This window comes from Lissotriton helveticus, chromosome 10 (assembly GCF_964261635.1).
Source record: "Lissotriton helveticus chromosome 10, aLisHel1.1, whole genome shotgun sequence".
Lineage (NCBI taxonomy): Eukaryota > Metazoa > Chordata > Amphibia > Caudata > Salamandridae > Lissotriton > Lissotriton helveticus.
In genome coordinates, this window is record NC_136071.1 from 972,693,629 (window position 1) to 972,708,667 (window position 15,039).

General features: G+C 45.6%; 1 protein-coding gene across 1 annotated transcript in view; it reads right to left on the bottom strand.

Moving 5' to 3' along the window:
* Positions 1-15,039, bottom strand: part of LRRD1 (leucine rich repeats and death domain containing 1) — a 234,684-nt gene that overhangs the window by 44,614 nt on the left and 175,031 nt on the right. Inside the window, exon 4 of the mRNA XM_078664403.1 lies at positions 14,199-14,360. Coding sequence (XP_078520529.1) covers positions 14,199-14,360 — 162 coding nt within the window. The remainder of the gene's footprint in view (positions 1-14,198; positions 14,361-15,039) is intronic.

Consider the following 15,039-nt stretch of genomic DNA (forward strand, 5'->3'; position numbering starts at 1 on the left):
CTTAAACTTTTGTAAATAACTTTTTTGAGAAGATTATGTTCAGTGTATTTTATTGTGACGAAAATCCAACAACAGAAGTGAAATATTAACATTTTTTGGTGACATTTGTAATAAAGCTTGAAACATTGAGAGAACATATTTAAACCAGTTGTTTTTGAATGGTTGCGCAGATTGATGCTGTGGTGGCGCGGAGAGATGTTGTGGTGGTGACGAGTGATTTTGTGGCGTTCAGTGATGCTGTGGTAACGCATAGTGATGTTGTGGTGCCCCTGAGTGATGTTGTGGTGCCCCTGAGTGATGCTGTGGTGGTGCTGAGTGATGCTGTGGTGGTGCTGAGTGATGTTGTGGTGATGCGACAGATAGATAGAGTGAGTGCGATAGATAGATATATAGAGTAAGGGCAATAGATAGATAGATAGATAGATAGAGCGAGCGCGATAGATAGATAGACAGATAGAGTGAGGACGATAGATAGGTAGAGTGAGGGCGATAGATAGATAGATAGATAGAGTGAGGGCGATAGATAGATAGAGTAAGGGCGATAGATCGATCGATAGATAGATAGATAGAGTGAGGGCGATAGATAGATAGATAGAGTGAGGGCGATACATAAATAGATATATAGAGTGAGGGCGATAGATAGATTGATGCAGCGCTGGCAGTGGCCATGGGTGATGCAAGCTGTGGAGGCCTCCTGACAAAGGACCTGGCACTTACAAATTAAGTACTGGTACATGTAGGTGTATGGAGAATTAAGTACATGTAAAGCGAATTTATTAACATCCCCATAGGTAAATAGAATGAATTTGACCTTGTGTTATATCATTGGTGCTCATGTAAAATCACTCGGGTCACGTTCCAACCATATAAAACTGCAAATATAAACAAAGGGAGTGGATGGAATGGAGCAGAGGTTTGGTGGGGGCAGGAGGGATGGAGCAGCAGAGGGCGATAGATAGATAGATAGATAGATAGATAGATAGATGGATAGATGGATAGATAGATAGATAGATAGATAGATAGATAGATAGATAGATAGATAGATAGATAGATAGATAGATAGATAGATAGATAGATAGATAGATAGAGTGAGGGCGATAGATAGATATATAGAGTGAGGGCAATAGATAGATAGATAGAGCGAGGGCGATAGATAGATAGATAGACAGATAGAGTGAGGACGATAGATAGATAGATAGATAGATAGATAGATAGATAGATTGATAGATAGATAGATAGAGTGAGGGCGATAGATAGATAGATAGATAGAGTGAGGGCGATAGATAGATAGAGTAAGGGCGATAGATCGATCGATAGATAGATAGATAAATAGATAGATAGAGTGAGGGCGATAGATAGATAGATAGAGTGAGGGCGATAGATAGATAGATAGATAGATAGAGTGAGGGCGATAGATAGATAGATAGATATATAGAGTGAGGGCGATAGATAGATAGATTGATAGATAGAGTGAGGGCGATAGATAGATAGATAGATATATAGAGTGAGGGCGATAGATCGATAGATCGATAGATAGATAGGAGTGAGGGCGATAGATAGATAGAGATAGATAGATAGAGTGAGGGCGATAGATAGATATATAGATAGAGCGAGGGCGATAGATAGATAGATAGATAGATAGACAGATAGAGTGAGGAAGATAGATAGATAGATAGAGTGAGGGCGATAGATAGATAGATAGATAGAGTGAGGGCGATAGATAGATAGAGTAAGGGCGATAGATCGATCGATAGATAGATAGATAGATCGATAGATAGATAGATAGATAGATAGATAGATAGATAGATAGATAGATAGAGTGAGGGCGAAAGATAGATAGATAGATATATAGAGTGAGGGCGATAGATAGATTGATAGATAGAGTGAGGGCGATAGATAGATAGATAGATAGATAGATAGATAGAGTGAGGGCGATAGATAGATAGAGTAAAGGCGATAGATAGATAGAGTGAGGGCGATAGATAGATAGAGTAAAGGCGATAGATAGATAGATAGATAGATAGATAGAGTGAGGGCGATAGATAGATAGATAGATAGATAGATAGATAGATAGATAGATAGGTAGATAGATAGAGTGAGGGCGATAGATAGATAGATAGATAGATAGATAGATAGATAGATAGATAGATAGATAGATAGATAGATAGAGTGAGGGCGATATATAGATAGATAGATAGATAGATAGATAGATAGATAGATAGATAGATAGAGTGAGGGAGATAGATAGATAGATAGATAGATAGATAGATAGATAGATAGATAGATAGATAGATAGATAGATAGGATAGATAGGAGTTAGGGCGATAGAGTGAGGGTGATAAAATGTCTGACTCCTACACCATTTTTATAGCGGTGGGGGCCTGGAATAGTGTGAATTGTCACACTTGTATCCGTGTGCTGGTTATTAGTTGTCTAGGTACTGTCATTGGCAGCGCTGGCAGTGGCCATGGGTGATGCAAGCTGTGGAGGCCTCCTGACAAAGGACCTGGCACTTACAAATTAAGTACTGGTACATGTAGGTGTATGGAGAATTAAGTACATGTAAAGCGAATTTATTAACATCCCCATAGGTAAACAGAATGAATGTGACCTTGTGTTATATCATTGGTGCTCATGTAAAATCACTCGGGTCACGTTCCAACCATATAAAACTGCAAATATAAACAAAGGGAGTGGATGGAATGGAGCAGAGGTTTGGTGGGGGCAGGAGGGATGGAGCAGCAGGGGGCGATAGATAGATAGATAGATAGATAGATAGATAGATAGAGAGATAGAGAGATAGAGTGAGGGCGATAGATAGATAGATAGATAGATAGATAGATAGATAGATAGATAGAGTGAGGGCGATAGATATATATATAGAGTGAGGGCAATAGATAGATAGATAGAGCGAGGGCGATAGATAGATAGATAGAGTGAGGGCGAGAGATAGATAGATAGATAGATAGAGTGAGGGCGATAGATAGATAGATAGATAGATAGATAGATAGATAGATAGAGTGAGGGCGATAGATAGATAGAGTAAGGGCGATAGATCGATCGATAGATAGATAGATAGATAGATAGATAGATAGATAGATAGATAGATAGAGTGAGGGCGATAGATATATAGATAGAGTGAGGGCGATAGATAGATAGATAGATATATAGAGTGAGGGCGATAGATAGATAGATTGATAGATAGAGTGAGGGCGATAGATAGATTGATAGAGTGAGGGCGATAGATCGATAGATAGATAGATAGATAGATAGATAGATAGATAGATAGATAGATAGATAGATAGATAGATAGATAGAGTTAGGGCGATAGATAGATAGAGATAGATAGATAGAGTGAGGGCGATATATAGATAGATAGATAGATAGAGTGAGGGAGATAGATAGATAGATAGATAGATAGATAGATAGATAGATAGATAGAGTGAGGGCGATATATAGATAGATAGATAGATAGATAGATAGATAGATAGATAGATAGATAGATAGATAGAGTGAGGGAGATAGATAGATAGATAGATAGATAGATAGATAGATAGATAGATAGATAGAGTGAGGGTGATAGATAGATAGATAGATAGATAGATAGATAGATAGATAGATAGATAGATAGATAGATAGATAGATAGATAGGATAGATAGGAGTTAGGGCGATAGAGTGAGGGTGATAAAATGTCTGACTCCTACACCATTTTTATAGCGGTGGGGGCCTGGAATAGTGTGAATTGTCACACTTGTATCCGTGTGCTGGTTATTAGTTGTCTAGGTACTGTCATTGGCAGCGCTGGCAGTGGCCATGGGTGATGCAAGCTGTGGAGGCCTCCTGACAAAGGACCTGGCACTTACAAATTAAGTACTGGTACATGTAGGTGTATGGAGAATTAAGTACATGTAAAGCGAATTTATTAACATCCCCATAGGTAAACAGAATGAATGTGACCTTGTGTTATATCATTGGTGCTCATGTAAAATCACTCGGGTCACGTTCCAACCATATAAAACTGCAAATATAAACAAAGGGAGTGGATGGAATGGAGCAGAGGTTTGGTGGGGGCAGGAGGGATGTAGCAGTAGGGGGGCAGTGGAGACGTTCACGGTGGAGGCAGCGAGACACCAGGGAAAGGAAGCAGCACAGGGGCATGTAAAACAAACAGAACATCTTCAGGTAAATTAAACAAGAAATATAAATAGCCCTAGTTTTGAGATGAGGCCAATACTTTCGTTTTTCCGTGGTACTGACCCTAGCGTGCGTTGGTTTGTGCGACGTGAAGTTGTTTGTTGCTTGTGAATGCTGTCCAACTGCTCGGAAATGTGTCTGCATTTGCTTTTGTTGTGGCTGTCTGCGCCATGCCCATAAATGAAAGACAATGGGAGCGCCAGAGACTGGGTCATGGAGAGAGGCAGTGGAAGAGAGAGAAAGAGGGGCAAAGCAGAGAAGAGACGGGCCCACCCGGCCCAGTGAAAAAGACTAAGGCACTGCATGCACACTAAGTGAAACAGAAGTGTGCAAGCAACACTGGGTCATTACTTTAAACTAGCACTCTCCTTGCTAAATGAGGTAATCCAGTGGTCGAAGTGGGGAAAAAAAAGTAGGGGAACTGTGGGTGGAGAATCAGGGGGCGGGAATAACCGAAGATTGAATCAGTGGGCGGAGTCAGGGGCGTGGCTAGAAATAGCAAAACATACCAATTTTTAGTACGTTTAGCATTTCACTGACCAGTTACAGCTTATAACGTTATTTAATTAAAACAATGGATAAACATGTTTGAGGTTTAATTCAGGAAAAAGCAAACACTAACCAGGAACAACATGTTACCTTAATGCTTTTACTCAATGTTCAGAAATCCATGATTATTTTTTGTCTCAAACATTGAGGTCATGAATACAGGGCTCCTCCTGTACACGTGTTATGCAGGGCTCAGAAGAGAAAGGAACTCTTCAGGAGAATCTATACTCACGGAAACCCACAAAGGCTCCTTCATATTCATGTCGCCAGCTAGCTGCTCAATCATAATATAGCAAAAAGAACAACTGAATGCAGAACAATATCATACATTCACCCCAGTACAGAGATCAGTGCCTAAATCCATTGTTTCTTTGCTCACCATGCCATTCCAGTTTGGACCCAGCCATATGCAAATCAGTCTAGATTCTGCACCCAATAGGAACAGTCCTGCCCCCTCCCTTCTCCTGCCCCCGTCACCGCTCCTGCCCCCGTCACCGCTCCTGCCCCCGTCACTTCTCCTCCCCGTCACTTCTCCTGCCCCCGTCACTTCTCCTGCCCCCGTCACTTCTCCTGCCCCTGTCACTTCTCCTGTCCCTTCACTTCTCCTGTCCAGGGCCGGACTGGCTACCGGGCAGTTAGGAATGCTGCCGCCGAGCTGCTGCCTGATTTCACTGCAGTGGAGGCGGATTTCGTCCATGGAGACCTGCGTGTGCTGCGAAATCCTGAAGGCAAAACGAATTTCGTTTAGCTCACGCAGGTCCCCATTATCGAAATCACCCCCCAGCTCAGCAGCATTCCTAACTGCCCAGCTCAGCAGCATTCCTAACTGCCCAGTAGCCTGCTTCTGTCCCGTCACTTCTCCTGTCCCCGTCACTTCTCCTGTCCCCTTCACTTCTCCTTCTCCTGTCCCTTCACTTCTCCTGTCCCTTCACTTCTCCTGTCCCGTCACTTCTCCTGCCCAGTCACTTCTCCTGCCCCGTCACTTCTCATGCCCCGTCACTTCTCCTTCTCCTGTCCCGTCACTTCTCCTTCTCCTGTCCCGTCAATTCTCCTGTCCCGTCACTTCTCCTGTCCCATCACTTCTCCTTCTCCTGTCCCGTCACTTCTCCTGTCCCGTCACTTCTCCCTCTACTGTCCCGTCTCTTCTCCTTCTCCTGGTCCCTTCACTTTCTCCTTCTCCTGGTCCCTTCACTTCTCCTTCTCCTGTCCCTTCACTTCTCCTGTCCCTTCACTTCTCCTGTCCCTTCACTTCTCCTGCCCCGTCACTTCTCCTACCCCGTCACTTCTCCTTCTCCTGTCCCGTCACTTCTCCTGTCCCGTCACTTCTCCTGTCCCATCACTTCTCCTTCTCCTGTCCTGTCATTTCTCCTTCTCCTGTCCCGTCATTTCTCCTTCTCCTGTCCCGTCACTTCTCCTTCTCCTGTCCCGTCACTTCTCCTGTCCCGTCACTTCTCCTGTCCTGTCATTTCTCCTTCTCCTGTCCCGTCATTTCTCCTTCTCCTGCCCCGTCACCTCCCCTGCCCCGTCACCTCCCCTGCACCGTCACCTCCTCTGCCCCGTCACCTCTCCTGCCCCATCACCTCTCCTGCCCCATCACCTCTCCTGCCCCGTCACTGCTCCTGCCTCGTTCACTGCTCCTGCCTCGTTCACTGCTCCTGCCCCGTTCACTGCTCCTGCCCCGTTCACTGCTCCTGCCCCGTTCACTGCTCCTGCCCCGTTCACTGCTCCTGCCCCGTTCACTGCTCCTGCCCCGTTCACTGCTCCTGCCCCGTTCACTGCTCCTGCCCCGTCACCTCTCCTGCCCCGTCGCCTCTCCTGCCCCGTCGCCTCTCCTGCCCCGTCGCCTCTCCTGTCCCGTCGCTTCTCCTGCCCAGTCGCTGCTCCTGCCCAGTCGCTGCTCCTGCCCAGTCACTGCTCCTGCCCAGTCACTGCTCCTGCCCCGTTCACTGCTCCTGCCCCGTTCACTGCTCCTGCCCCGTTCACTGCTCCTGCCCCGTTCACTGCTCCTGCCCCGTTCACTGCTCCTGCCCCGTTCACTGCTCCTGCCCCGTTCACTGCTCCTGCCCCGTTCACTGCTCCTTCCCCGTTCCCTGCTCCTGCCCCGTTCCCTGCTCCTGTCCCTTCCCTGCTCCTGTCCCGTTCCCTGCTCCTGTCCCGTTCCCTGCTCCTGTCCTGTTCCCTGCTCCTGTCCTGTTCCCTGCTCCTGTCCTGTTCTCTGCTCCTGCCCTGTTCACTGCTCCTGCCCCGTTCACCGCTCCTGGTCCTTTCACCGCTCCTGGTCCTTTCACCGCTCCTGGTCCTTTCACCGCTCCAGTCCTTTCACCGCTCCTGGTCCTTTCACCGCTCCTGGTCCTTTCACCGCTCCTGGTCCTTTCACCGCTCCTGGTCCTTTCACCGCTCCTGTCCTTTCACCGCTCCTGTCCTTTCACCGCTCTAGCTCATGCCCCGTCACCTCCCCTGCCCCGTCACCTCCCCTGCCCCATCACCTCCCCTGCCCCGTCACCTCCCCTGCCTCGTCACCTCCCCTGCCCCGTCACCTCCCGTGCCCCGTCACCTCTCCTGCCCCGTCACCTCCCCTGCCCCGTCACCTCTCCTGCCCCGTCACCTCCCCTGCCCGGTCACCTCCCCTGACCCGTCACCTCTCCTGCCCCGTCACCTCTCCTGCCCCGTCACCTCTCCTGCCCCGTCACCTCTCGTGCCCGTCACCTCCCCTGCCCCGTCACCTCCCCTGCCCCGTCACCTCTCCTGCCCCGTCACCTCCCCTGCCCCATCACCTCTCCTGCCCGTCACCTCCCCTGCCCCGTCACCTCCCCTGCCCCGTCACCTATCCTGCCCTGTCAATTCTCCTGCCCCGACACCTCTCCTGCCCTGGTACCTCTCCTTTCCTGTCGCCTCTTCTGTCGGGTCACTGTGGTCACTGCTCCTGCCCAGTTCACTTCACTCTGTGTACAACATTGACAAAGGTGTCAAGTTCCCCACAGTACTCTGCTTGGGGAAAGCTCCTCTCTAATCACCAACTCCGATCTCAGGGGCACTTGATATGTTAAAGGCAGAGGGCGGGCGCATTGTCATTCTAAAGGGGCTAATCTGCCTCAATCGGAATGACAGTGGCCTGCCCTCGGCCTGCGCGAGCTCAGGGGGGGCGGGGGCTGCTGCAGCCTCTGGACTTCAACAGAGAAGTGCGAGCAGCCCCTGGAAGCGGAAAGAAAAAAGTTATCATTTTAAAGTTGGACTATTCTTGCCGTCCCGGGACGCTTTTTTGAAAGCAAGAAGTAGGGGAACGGACTGAACAATTTTTTAGAAGTAGGGGCACGCCGTGCCCTTCCGTCCCCGCCCACTTCTATCACTGAGGTAATCACTCTTTTGATGCTCCTTAAGGGCTAAACTCACTGCCTGCTTTAAACTGCGGATCAGATGCTGATCCGCAGACATGGCGCTTTCCCCTCCGCAGCGGCAGATGTGACATTGCTGGAAACGGGGGCGAGCGCGCGCGAGTGGCAAAATATTTCAGTGCATCTGCCTGGCTCTCTGTCCACACCGCAATGCCCTGGGCAGACACGAGGGGGCCCAAGAGTGCTCGGGTGAGTATCTGTTAAGCTCAGCGCTCCGTCCGTATTCTTGTTTGTTATCTCATATGACTAGTACGGAATGCCAAATTATTCAGTTTTGCCCGTGCCTCCACTGTGCCTCATATTGCCATGATGCCTACACATTTAGGTTGAATTGCAGGAGGTGAGTTGCCGTGTAAAGCCTGCAATACCATGCGTGCCACTGTAAACTTCACAAGGGTTGCCGCTTTGAACAATGACACATGACACTGGAAGAGGCATCTCCAGACAGGACATTAGCGTCTGAGGAAGGGAAACTCTCTGTTTGTGCCCGGAGGGTGGTGGGAGAGCTTATAACGTAAAGCTGAAGGGGGAAGCAAATGAGCTCAGTAGTGGTGCGCTCGCAGTAGGGCACTGAGAGGTGTAGTCAACTGCCGGACCATAGGAAGTATGCTACTTTGGCACTATTTTGCAAGTTTGGACACGTGAAATTACAATACATTGTTGCCCTAGACGCCTAGCCGTATCATAACTCAGAACATGGTTATATGTGTTTGTGAATTTAATCACACTGTACGTTTTTTCAAGCTGTTAAAATATTTTCTTTGTAAGGGGAAATGTCAACAAGGGCGGCACAGGCGCTTTGGCAGCAGGGGACCTACTGGGGGATACAAGCACCCGAAGAGTAAAACACGAGCAGTGTAGGAGCGACGAGAGAGAAACACTGGGGCCGCCGTGAAACAGAGGGAAAGGTGCAGGAGGACGGTGCGGGCGCAAGACAGGAGGGGAGCAGGGGGACTGGCGGGATGAGAGCAGAGGCAGCGGAGCTCTTTAAATGCACTGGTAGGTGGTAGCTGCAGCTAGCAAGAAATTAAAAGGGAGCAGCGGGGCTCTGTCACACACCCCCTAAAGTCGGAGGGGGTATCTGGACGATACTGCGTGTCAGTGATTCTGTTCAAGCGCCAGCAGTCACGTGGAATGCGCTCATACTTGCCGGCAGAAGGACTTTGTAACACAAATTATTTTTGTTCCGTGAGAGGGACAGGTTTCTCACTTACCATTCAAATGTATTAGGAATCATAGATACTGAGAACAAAATACTGAAATAGACTAGAATAGAAAGGGACTGCCAAGCAATATGAACAAGACGGCAAAAGTGAAAGCAGGGGTGCGCGCGCACCACATGCGAAGACGGGACAAGTTTAAAAACAAGTACGGGAAATGCAAGCGGGGGGAGAGGGGCGTGGGGAGCGGATCCCTTTGAAGAAGCTCATGGCCTTGCGGCCGTGAAAGTGAAAGCAAAGCAATTAGGGGGGAGGTGGGAGGGAGGCTGATGGCTTTGATGTGTGAGCGCACGCTGATAAGCTTGTGGGAGGGAGGCTGGGCTGCCTTTGATGTGGTAATGCGAGGCAGGCAGGCAGGCGGCTGGTGGCATTGTGCACGCGCTTTTTAGGGCTTGCGCTTGCGCAATGACCTAAAAAGCACATGCACTGCAAGGAATCGCCAGGGGAATCGCCAGTGGTGGTTAAGGTCTGTTTATGCCGCACTAGAGCTTCGCCAGCTATGCGCAGAAGCGCATCAGCAGGCGAGCCCTAAAAAGAGTACCGAAAATATAAGTGAAGGGGCAGAGAATGTGACGTGATGGTTAGACCTGCCGACCTTGGTGCTGGGACGACGAGTTCGCGTCTCAGCGTTGGCTCAACAAGTAAATAAATATTTTCTGGATTTCTTGTTTTTTGTGAAAATGTTAAATAGTTCAAAAATAAAAGCGCTCCTGCTGAGTACTTTCTACTCTATTCCATAACAAACCTTTCCGGTGTCGGATTACAATGTTTAATACAGTACAATGAAGGCCAGCACAATTAATGGTGACCAGCAGTAGACATGAATGAGACCTATATTACCTTAAACTAGGAAGGTGAGAATGGAGACAAAGCAAACACAAGGAGATGAAGGATGGATGGATGCATTTGTGACACGTGGTGTCTGAGACCTTTCAGACACCACGTGTCACAAATCTGGGTTGAATCATTCCTCATTCTTTAGCTCAAATCACCACCCCAGTTCAGACCCAGCCATATTGAAATCAGTCTTGACCCAGTTCCTCATGGGAACAGTCCAGCCAGAACTGCCAAGCCAGGTCTTCCCTGGACCGGAAACAGCATCCTGTGACCGGTTTCGGGGTAACACCCCTCATTAGCCAGGCTAGCTTGAATCCAGTGGCAAAGTGAGCAAGGGACCCACGTTTGGGCACACCCTGCCAAGTTAGAGCAAAAAAAACAAACACAAGGAGATGATGGACAGAGCGCTGAAACCTTTTAGACACTCACCCCCAGTCACAGATCTGGGTTGAATCCATCATCATTCTTTAACTCACTTCACCAACCCAATTCAGAACCAGCCACATGCAAATCAGCCGGAGACAAGTCATACATGCATAATGGTGGCTATTTTATTGTGGAAGCCAAATGAAAGAGCCACTGGAATCTCAGAACCGTGGCATGTTTGAGACTGTTAAAAAATAATAACAAGCAAAGGGGCAGGATAGAGGATGTGACGTAAAGGCCAGAACTGCCGGCCTTGGAACTGGGAGACGGTTTGAGTCTCGGCATCTTCTCAACATCATGTACAAGCACACATTTCGGACAAACAAAAAACACGACTTGCAGACGACAAGCACGCCTAAATAATAAAAGTGTTGGGGAAACAAAGAAATGTAGCCGTGGGTGCTGCCACAAAAAGAATTCTTCAAAGGCATCAGCGAAAGTATGCAAACATTAGTTAAAAGGAGTTAGATCCCAGCCTTAACATAATAAAATAAGTTTTAGCCATAAAAGCGGATGAGAATGAGCAATTGGGCTATGGGATACTGATAAGAGAACCACACTAAAAAAAAAAAAATACAACACTACAGCCAATAGAAACAAAGGAAAATTAAAGTGACAAGCACATGGACAAATAAGAAGTGGGAGCAGAATATAAGCCCCTTTTAACATATATTGAATACAATAGATTTCACAAGCAAGCGCTGTGGAGGTGAAACCTCATGAGCACAATGCAAGCACTGTGCAGGCAAAACCTAAAAAGCTGTTGGGGTGCCAACAAAGATTGTCGTACTGGGCGCCAAAATTACAAGATGTTAAGCCTCTCACAAAGACTTAAAGATGGTTACCCAGCTTCAAAGTAGGTCACAGTAGCTGTTATGTCACATCCTGTCTCCTTTGCATAACATTTTTTAAACGTGAAGCAGGTGAAGACCAAATATAAATGTAAATGTAGTTACAAAACGATGTTCCAGTGATAACAGTGAAATATACCTTTCCAGTGATAACAGTGAAATATACCTATGTGAAGCTGATATATAATAATGTAAACAAAATCTAGTTATTCCAGAGTAATTAAGAGAGGCCATGGTTTATAAAACCTGTCTCCAAGACCTCCAGAGCAGTAGGAAAATGTCTGTTGGAATAAATAGCATGAAGGTCAGGGTATGCCACTGGAAACGTACACAACAATCCTCTATGTTTTTATTCTGGCCTGGAGCCTATTCAACATTGGTGTTTATTGATAAAAGCAGGGATTGCATCAGTTGTATTGTACAACCTTTTAATAATCCTTTTTTTAAGCTTGTGGCTTGAAGCCTGTAGGCTACTACCTTCAGCACCTTAGCTGGCTTTAAAGCACTCACACCTCTTTGTTGAAACCGTATGGGGTGTTAGAGGATGGAGTCAGGTATGCTGGAACCGGGATGAATACGTAAATGCTGTGTTTTGGAAGGAGTCTGCTTTCCTATATCAAAGAGTATTTTAGCTTAGCTGTAAAGATAGTCAGTGTTTTAATTAACTTAAAAGCTTTCACACCGCGTTGTTTATGCATTGTGTGCTAAAAGATAATAGTCAGCTGTGCTGTGAGAAAGATGGAAAAGTGAAGGGGGTGTCTGAAAAACAGGCTGCTTTTTCCACAAGGGGTCAAAAAGGGTGGTGCAGCGAGATTGCGTGATACAACACTGAAAACAAAAAGCAAAGAAATAGCTTTGAAAAGGCTAGGAAGACCCTATAAAGTATTGGGAATTGCTATGATGTATTATATACTACTAACTCGACACGAACAGATGGAAGCTCTTTTCATTAGCACCAGTGTTACAGATAGACACATTTATTTTTAGGCACAGAGATATTTTGTGATTTGCCCTGAATCACAAGATGTTGAGCCTCCCGCCGAGACTCAAATCTAGTTCCCAAGCTTTAAAGTCAGATGCTGTAACTATTACACAACATCTGTTCTTCTTTGCTTATAATTCTTTAAATATGAAGGTGATGTCCACATGTAAATAAAGTTGCAAAACGAAGGTCTAGTGGCAACACTGGAACATATAACTATGTGCAGCAAATAAGAAAAAGGCGAAATACACTTTAGTTTCAAAGTTGATTTTAATTACATTTTTGGGAAATAAAATAGAGATTGTGTGATACAACACCATAGCAAAAAAGCAAAGACGATATAAAGTGTAACATTAAAAATAAAGCATAAAGCCTTTATGGCTACAGACTTTGCCTTGCTGAGAGAAAGCTAAATAATACGGTGACACATGCTGCCTTGCAGCTGCCACAGAAAGCACATAAATACCACAATCTTTTAAAGCTTCACCAACGAAACAGGAAAAGCAGGAAAAAAAGCCTTCCTTTTCCATAGATACAACACGATGTTTTAAAGCTTCACCGAAGGCAACTACACAAAAAAACTTTGCCGATGAAAAACGAACAAACGTAGCTTACAGAAACACAAAGAATAAAATAGTTCCCAAAAACAAACATACAAGCTCAAAAGCGTAAGGCTACATGCAATTGGTCCATGCTCTGTGGGAGGGAAAAACACACCAAAAGGAGGGACATTTACAACATATTGACCACGTGAAAGCAAGCATTTTCAAAGGACACTCAGACTAACAAATGAAAAATCAATGGGCAGGGTGAAGCCCACAGATTGAACACAATACGTCTCAAAGGGACAGCGCATGCGCTGTCTAGGTGAGACCTAAAAAGGAATAAACATAACCAGAAATGTCATGAAACTGGAGAACTGGGCTCAAAGGTGAACATTCTGGGTTTAGGTAGGAGGAGCTTATTACTGTGCTCCCCTGTGCTAGCACCACTTTGCATGCTGGGATTTTTGTGCACTTATTTTTAATGATAAAAGTAAGAGTGCCAGAATGAAAGTTAATCTTAGCAAAAAGAGGAAATTTAACAGCAATACAAAGGGAGATTTATATATGTTATTTCAGTATTTCCGTTAGTGCCGACCTGGTCAAAAGCACTTCACAAAAGGCAGTGCTGGCCAACACCAGACATACTTGCAGGTAACCTCAAATAGCGGCAGAATAATAAAGAAACAAAGTGTATTAAAGCTCAGTATTTAAACTGGGCATTTACGAAATTTAAAACGGAAAGATAAAAAAAGAAAGACATTATCAGTTTAATGGTGGACATTTTAAGAACTGGAATTTCATGCATTGTATATTTAGTTGGTTCTTTTCTGAGTTTATCAGATCCTTATTTCCAAATGCAAGTGCATGAATGCCAGTTTCAGCGACGGAATTAACTTAATTGCACAGGCATTTAAATACATTTTCACACTGTGTCTATCACATGTTTAATGGAATTAAATAAAACTGGGTTTACAAATGTCAACTTTTTCAAATCAGTTATGAACATGAACTAAAATTTAAGGAATCAACACAAATAAGGTTTGCTGTAGTGGCAGGTGAGCAAGCATGACCAAACATGATGGAATACGTAAAAGTGCATGAGAAGTATGTTAAATTGCAGTTAGTCTTTGGGTCTGACATATATCATCTGCTAGGAAGAGGGCTCTTTCTAATGTGACTAGAACAGGCATTCCCCACGTACCATCCCTGGCGTCTGCACTCTGGAGGTACCTTCCGATAGGGTACAGTTGTTTTCCTTTACAGACTTCCTGGGGAGGGTGAGACATGGAATTCCCATCAAGGTTGATCTCCTTCAGCAAATCAAGATGAAATATCTCAGTCGGTAAGGACACCATCTGATTTTCTAGCAAAAGGATCAAAAGAAAAATTATATTTTTTTCAGATATTGTTTACCTCTTTACAAATCCAATATCTAATTCTTATTTGTTTTAATTTGTTAGACATAAATCTAGCACAGTGTATACATTACTTGGGTAGATACATGCTTATACATTTTGTACGACAACATGAAACTACACAGCAGCGTCCAAAACCTCATTGAGGGCATTAATTAATTTAACAGCGGTCTCATATAATAATCTTCCAATTACAATCAAACAATGTGTCCGGTTGAACATAAAATACAACTTCTGTATTTGTGTAGTGTAGCCTATTAGTACGTGGGTCGTGCATGCCTTGCTTGCATCAGGGCGCGTGTGTAGTGCACGTGCCGTCAATGGGATGCGTGAGTAGATATGCTTTGAGGGGGTCCCATATATCTCTAGGGCGCAAAGTTAAAGGGAGGAGCTCAGCATATGTGAAGGTTTGTTCCTGCCAGAATATCATATCCTCGATCCATTACTTAAACATGGGTACCCTGCCCGTCCCCATCTACATGCTAATCTCCTTTTGGCCAACAAGAGACCACATGACACAAATCGCTGATGCGCCACATCTAGATTCTCTGTGTTCCCTAGTAGAGCCAGCAGGGGGGAAGCCTGAAGCTTAAACGATGTCATCTGCTCTAGTGCTAAAAACACCTG